General features: G+C 45.6%; 1 protein-coding gene across 1 annotated transcript; it reads right to left on the reverse strand.

Moving 5' to 3' along the window:
- LOC115572222 (cell wall adhesin EAP1-like) lies at positions 1 to 1,763 on the reverse strand. The gene is made up of 3 exons (XM_030402083.1): positions 1,488 to 1,763; positions 1,260 to 1,374; positions 1 to 924 (listed from the first exon to the last, which is right to left on the reverse strand). Exons 1-3 carry the CDS (start codon positions 1,552 to 1,554, stop codon positions 252 to 254), a joined length of 855 nt encoding a protein of 284 aa, XP_030257943.1. The 5' UTR covers positions 1,555 to 1,763; the 3' UTR covers positions 1 to 251.
- Between the last annotated feature and the right edge of the window lie 5,710 nt (positions 1,764 to 7,473).

Raw genomic sequence — 7,473 nt, forward strand, 5'->3', positions numbered from 1 at the left:
TTTGATTTCATTTAAAAGAATTTATTGGCAACCGGCTGGAAGAAGTAAAAACAATTAATCTAATACACATCTAAGACAACGAGGTGAAGGTTAACATATGTTTTTAAATATATATATTGCATGTATGAATAATATATAAAAGCCTGACTGTGTTTCGCATTTGTTAACTGTTGATGCAGCGCAGCAGGAAAAGTCCAATTGGAAAAAGTAAAGTTCGCTGGCGGAGAAACTCTGATTGGTGTTGTGATTCCTCAGCCGCGTCTTCTCAGCTGCCTCTTCCTCCATTTCCTGGATCTCCTCCCCAGCAGCCTCCTTCTTGTCCAGCCTCCCCTCTGCGGTGCTTTTCTTGGCATGGTGGCCTTTTTTAACGTGGTGGTCTTTTTTGACGTGGTGGTCTTTTTTGACGTGGTGGCCTCTGCTGCCGGTGTGACCTCTGCTGCCGGTGTGACCTCTGCTGCAGGTGTGGATTCTGCTGCAGGTGTGACCTCTGCTGCCGGTGTGACTTCTGCTGCAGGTGTGACCTCTGCTGCAGGTGTGATCTCTGCTGCCGGTGTGACCTCTGCTGCCGGTGTGACCTCTGCTGCAGGTGTGACCTCTGCTGCAGGTGTGACCTCTGCTGCCGGTGTGACTTCTGCTGCAGGTGTGACCTCTGCTGCAGGTGTGATCTCTGCTGCCGGTGTGACCTCTGCTGCCGGTGTGACCTCTGCTGCAGGTGTGACCTCTGCTGCCGGTGTGACCTCTGCTGCCGGTGTGACTTCTGCTGCAGGTGTGACCTCTGCTGCAGGTGTGGCCTCTGCTGCCGGTGTGGCCTCTGCTGCCGGGGTTACTGTCTTGTCCTTGTCCTTGTCTACCTTGGCCTTGGCTCTTTTTGCCCAGCCACTGCTCGGGTCGGAGCAAATTGTTTTCCCACTTATTGTCACAAACCTGCAATTGATTGATATCTGTTAATGGCATCGTTGACACATATTTTACTAAAGGGACCATAAGTGAATCTGGACAAGGATAGTTGGCGATCCATTCTAGGCATGTGAATAGGTCAGGGTGCTATTGCCTGAATTATGGGTAATTGTTACTGACATGTGACTAAAAATTGGGACGAATAAAACCAAAACCATCAGAACAGCTACATACAGACTACAGGGAAAAGAAAAAAAAAGTGTTGCTTTGGGTGAATTATAAGTATTTTGGAATACATGTCGATATTCGTTCTCAATTGATACATTGTACAATTCATATTTTAAAATATTAGGATCACTCACCGTATGGCTGCGATTGGACAGACGCCTTCAACCTGGACGGTATAATTTGCGATTCTTGTCAGTGGGATCATGGTTTTAGACCGCATCGGACAACAGTTTACCACCGGCATATGAGCTGAACAAGACAAAAACAGAGAGAGACAGATTTAGTTTCTTTCATTTTACCCTGTCAAACACTCAAATGTACGCTCAGTCAAAGATCTGTTACTTTTTTTTTACAGTACTCACTTGCATGGACGCAGCTCTCCCATGCCATGAAGCAGAGAAGAGTGGCAAACACCAGGCTGACTCTCATTTTCAGGATTACACCTTGACTTTGTCCTTCCTTCAGCGGCTGTGTGTAATGTGTCTCAACAGAAAAGGTATCCAAGTCGCTCGCAGATGATAATTCACTGCTTGGAAGTTGTTATCAGAGCGCTGAATCAAACTTAGGCGTGCTCAGGCAGCTGGGCGCATATCTTCATGGCTTTTCCAATTAGTGAAGTTCTCTCTGTCTGTCTCTCTGATAGTTCAAGTTTTGTTCTCGTCTCTTATAAACGAGACCCCTTCCGTCCCCCGACACCCCACACCCCTCATTCGTCACCATGGAGAGTTGTGGCCACACGATGGGGAGGGGAAACAATGATTCACCTCTCAAAAACCAAAGATGAGAAACAGTCCATTCACCACAGACCAGCCCACAATATACAGAGCAGCATCAACCCAAACGCATTAACACTCATGCGATGTGTACACACACAGAAACTCAGCCCTTTCCCTTACACTCACTGTGAAAGCCACAGGTTGCCTCCACTTTTAGAGTCACTGAGCGTAAAGTCAACTGGCGACTGAAATGCACTTTAAATTTTAATAAATGTTAGATTTGGTCAGGGGGGGGAATTTTCTGCGGCTCATCTGTTGAAACAGATGTCACACAGATGATGTGTTTTTTTTATCAGAAATGTTTGTACTTAAAATAGCACATCTCACCCACGCAGCTGCTCGGATTATTTTTGGCTCTTTGTAAAAGAATGCGTGTGTTTGTAGAGACTTTTTGAAAATCATCTGCATGTCTGTTCTGTGCTTGTTTCATGCATTTCACATCAACATTCACAACCGTGAACTTGGAAATTTCCAATGGAAATACAGTTGTTAGAATGTGAGTCAAAATGAAAGTGAACTTCGGTGAACTCAGGCCTGTGATCCCTCTCGACGGCGCTTGACCTTTGACCTTCCAAGGAGAAATATTGAGTCTCTTCTGAGTCTGATTCTCCCAGAGTCCTCTCTCCCCGGTATCTCAAATCCAACCAACACCAGCTTTAATTTCGAAACTTTTATTTTCATCAATAAGGCCATCACTCCGATGAAAAGAAAAACTGTCTTTCAGTGTTGACCCATTTACACCAAACATCCACTTACCTTTCACAGCTGAAAATGTACCATTTAAAGCACCCGCTGGGTGTACATCATTTGCCAAAGAAACACTGAATATATATATATATAGACACGTATACATGCATATAATGTAGACAATACACCCACACCATGTACACATGTTTATCTTTCTTATAATGTGTTTTTTATAGTGATAGTCATGGTGTTTTTAATAAACTGTAAAAACAGCTACTTTCTTTCCACATGCTATTGTATAGTACAGTCCCGACCATTCACTCACCTTTCTTTCTTTCTTTCTTTCATTCTTTTTTCTTTCTTTCTTTCACTTTCTTTCATTCTTTCTTTCTTTCCTTTTTCTTTCTTTCTTTCTTTCTTTCTTTCTTTCTTTCTGTATTTTTTTGTCTTATTTATTCAGTTTTTGTTGTGCCTGGTTCCAAGTTGTGTGCCTCTTTCCTCGTATGTGTACACATACTTGGCGAAGAAAACTCAGATTCTGATTCTGGTTGTGAAAATCAGAATCATGACATGTTGCTCCGTCTTACTTTAACCTGAGCAGCCTTTAATGAAACAGATGTTAGTTTGCAACCTGCTTAGACCACGAGGAAGAATTAACCAAAAATATACGGAGTGGACGGGGGGAGAGAAACAGTACTAGAAAGCGCACAAGTCGAAGAAAGACGGGCGTGAATTCAGAAGGAGGCGCGTGTCAGTCCTCAAGTTCTATCACAGCATTTAACCAACCGTGAAGACAGGCTAGCTGGCAATATGATGGACTCAATATAAAGCCTGAAACGAAAGAGAGGATGGATTCAGTAGAAGAAGAAGAAGAAGAAGAAGAAGAAGAGCTTCAGAGAGGCACAACAGGTGCAAGGCAGAGAAAAACACAATGGAGGAAACCTGCAGTGTGTATCTGCACACTGTGGGGCATCATCATTATACCAGCTTGACAATGACGGCGTAAATAAACCCCTTATTGGCGCTCCAGCTGCTGTCAGGATGGAAAGCAAATGTTAGCTCCGTGCCCTTGACTCCTTTAGTCAGCAACAGCTAAATCCCACGGCACACAAACAGCCGTCCTCCCAGGAGTCCAGTCATTAAAATCAGTGAAAACCCGGCTGGCGTGTTCCTTCAACGGCCACATTAAACACACGCTGGAGAACATACCTACATATACAACCCCACACAGGTCTGCAGCCACTCATGCAAGCGAGCTACACATGTTGACCTGCCTGCACTCACATACAAACATGCTGTATATGCTGTATAACATGTCGTTTCTCCACACGTATTCCTGCCTCATCATCATCATCATCATCATCATCCCCGTGGCAACCTGTTTGTCAGAGCAGAAATGCCTCGCCGGATTATTCGCTCCTCTCGTATTCATTAGTTGTTGTCCGGGGCAGCAGCCTGGGCTGTTGGCCGACAGCGTGGCTGATAGGAATTAGTCTCCTGATAAAGCAAGAGAGTGGAACGTAGCGTCGCAGGAAATTACAATCAATACTGGCTCTCATATCCTCATCCTATATCGACCGCCGACGGGAATGAAATGCACGTTGCAGGAGTCCCTGTTCATGGCACAGGAGGGCACGCTTAAGAACATATTAACATGTGGATGCATGTTAACACACACAGATGTACATACACACATTCTAAAGGGGCAGTTCCTCTTGTAAAATCTAAAACACACATTTTTCCACTTACCTGTAGCGCTATTTGTACATCTAGATTATTTCTGTGTGAGTTTATATCAGCCGGAGAGATGTCTCTCTTCTTTCCTATATAATGGAACTAAATGACACTTAGCTTGTGCTGCTATTGGCCCCAAAAAAAAGAATGTGAAAAACTCAATAGCAACGTCTTCTCATGTCCTTATGGCCCGATTCCCCCACAGATACTCCAGAGACCTTGTTGTGAGCATTGTAATGAAGTAAATAATGAACTTCTTTTCTTTCTACTGTACTACACCTGCCAGACAGATAAAGGCGTGCATAAGCTAATGGCTGATTAAACTGACTGACACGGCAGCTTTGCTCCAGGATGACCAGCAGGCCTTTAGGCTGATTTTACACAGTGGCCAAACTGCGACACACTGTGATGCACAGCAGCCCAAATAGTCTTTAAAGCTTCCGTTCACAACAACGACTCATCGTTCACAGTGGTGGACTCTTACGTTGTGAAAGTGCCCTCTTGGACGGCTTCTTAAAAACGTTTCCACTCAAACATCCTGACCCCCCTTCAAGTAAGCAGAGGGCTAAACCAGATGTTCGTCTCATCTCGCCGACTGGAAGTCTGTCGTGTGAACGCTCCATTGGTGGAAGATGTGAGTCATTTTGTGCTCAGATATTAAACTTTTTTAGCTTCATGCCCCATCGTGCAGCTTTCAGAGGAAAAAGAGGGACCCTGCTTCCGGAGGACGCCTCCTCGGCTGAGCTCTCCTGTAACGTTCCTTGCTGTCGTGATTCGAGACGCCTGTGTCTCTAAAACCTCTACAACTCACACCAAAACAATCTGGATGGATGAATAACACTGCAGTTAAGAGTGAAAGTAGGTGTTTTTAAAGGTGGTTATGTCACGATCCTGGTTTTGTTCTCCTGTTATTTCCTGTTTTGTTTTGAAATCTTGCCCCCATGTTTCTCTTCAGTTCCTCCCACTGTGTGATTTCCCTCCTTTCAGTGTTTTTTACATTCCTCTCCCTCACCTGGCCTTTCCCCTCCTCACTCCACCTGCACCTTGTGTGTGTGTGTGTGTGTGTAGTCTTTGTCCTCCCAGATCGTTCCGTTTTCTCCTCGTTCCCCCGTGTTTCATCCCAGCATCCTCCAGTGTTCTCTAGTGTTTCTCCGTCTGACCTCGCTGTTTGCTGTCGTTTTTTTTTTTTGTTCCTTGTGTGTTTTCATTGATTTGCACTTTGTTTCAGCTCTTCTGTTGCTGCTTTGTGTTTTTTGTCCCTTTGACTCATTTTTGGTTTTCTCACTTTCTTTGGTTTTATTGGATCGTTCAGCTTTTGTTTGATAAAGCTCGCTTTCAGTTCCTGAATCCCGTCTGCCTGCAGCGTTTCTCTGCATCTGGGTCCTAACCTTATTTCTTAGAACTGTAACAGGTTGTATTTATTTTGTATTTTTTTTACAGAGGCCCACCTCATGACCGTGCACAGAGCAGAAGCGAGAAAGCGGATACTGAAAGCAAACTCCTCTACCTCGAACCACGACTCAACGATTACACTGTTTGTTTCACAGCCCACTCATGCGTGATTCACACGCCCGGAGTCATGGCTCTGCCCTCTGTGAAGTCTTCCGTGCCCGTCTATTACAGCAGATATGGGGCTTTTAAGATCCGGCCGAGGCTGACAGAAGCATTTCCTGAAATGAAACACACCCGTTGGCGCAGCACCTCAAAGCAAACACACACACACACACGCACCTGCAGGCAGAGACACAATGTGAGTGGCATGTCGAGCGAGTGAGAGCAGTAATTAAAGTAGTGTCTCATCAGATGGATATATGTGACTGTGTCTGCTCCCCCCCCCCCCCCCCCCTGTATTTAATAAAGAATCCAGACGGATCAAGGTTTTAATTTTACCCTTCATCCGGCAACTGAGGAATTTTATTGGTTCATTGTGAAAGCTGAAGATATGCGTCTCCTTTTTTTTTTTTCCTTCGCAGAATTATAAAGATCAGCCGGCCTGATAAACTCCCCTCCGTCTCCTCCCCGTCTGTGTAAACACACTGATAAGTTCATCTCGAGGAAGTGAAAAAAACTGCGAGAAAAAACTTTCGATAAAGGCCAGGTATGCTGTGACAAAGAGCTATGCGTCTGGGTTTTTGAGTCTGAGAGGCGCTGGTGCCTCAACGTGACGGGCCCGAAGCGGTACCCGCTGTAAAGAGCAGTGCACTCTGGGTCATTTTTAGAACCGGGGAAGTGTTGGGAGGGGCAGAGATGTTTTTGATATGTAACGTTGGAGCCATGCACACCGATCGATACGCCGACCTTTCTCAGACTGATTGCATGATGTCGTGCTCTGCCCCCAGCACCGGCACCGACCAGAGGTCCGTCAACCATCAAGCATTGTTATTCTCCGATTCAGCCGGCACGGTGGAGCTGGCTCTCTTTCTCGGGCCGTGTTTCTTTTTTTGTGTTCTGCTGTTTTTGTTTTATCTCCGTCTCCTCACCGACACACGTACACGCTGCTTGTGTGCAGACTAACAGACTATAAAGACTACAAATAGACTATAAACATGCTCGCGAGAGGCTGATCCTCCACAGATAACGGTCTCCGGCTCACTCCCCGGGGCCTCTGCCGATGGATCTCTATATATTTCTGCTCGATACCGGATGATGAACAGAAATCCCACTTGGAGTTGAGAAATGTCACTCACTTTCCAATTAATATTTCAATTAACGGAAGTCATTCCCAATTCATACCCAGAAAGCAGTGGAGTTGAAATGACGCTGACCTCCTGCCCCGGCATCAATCTCGCCGCTATTGACCCCGGCACACAATGCCTCGGTTGTGGATCAACCGTCCATTTAGGGAAAGCGTCAATAATCGACTTAAACCGGCGGTCTGTATTAGCATAGACATTAGCATAGCGAGAGTGACTGACCCGCCCCGGGCCTCCGGCTCACGGTCCAGAGGACGCAGGAGCGCGTAGAGTCTAATCAATAAGCCCTTTAATTATAGCCTCGTGGTTCTTCACGGTTGGGAGACGCGCAATGCCACAGCTGATCCAGTGTGATCATTTCAGACAGAGTGGGTTTTCACCGCTTCAGTGACCTGTCTCTTTCGACCAGTGCTATTATAGACAGCAAATTGTCCACTCCTCTCTTTAGGTTTGGTAAA

The sequence above is a fragment of the Sparus aurata genome, chromosome 21 (genome assembly GCF_900880675.1).
Source record: "Sparus aurata chromosome 21, fSpaAur1.1, whole genome shotgun sequence".
Lineage (NCBI taxonomy): Eukaryota > Metazoa > Chordata > Actinopteri > Spariformes > Sparidae > Sparus > Sparus aurata.

Excerpts from the sequence above, each read along its gene's own strand:
- LOC115572222 (XM_030402083.1), bottom strand. The coding sequence starts at position 1,554 with ATGAGAGTCAGCCTGGTGTTTGCCACTCTTCTCTGCTTCATGGCATGG. Across the intron at positions 1,375-1,487 it reads GGAGAGCTGCGTCCATGCAA|CTCATATGCCGGTGGTAAAC; the intron begins GTGAGTACTGTA and ends TGTCTTGTTCAG. Across the intron at positions 925-1,259 it reads TGTCCAATCGCAGCCATACG|GTTTGTGACAATAAGTGGGA; the intron begins GTGAGTGATCCT and ends AATCAATTGCAG.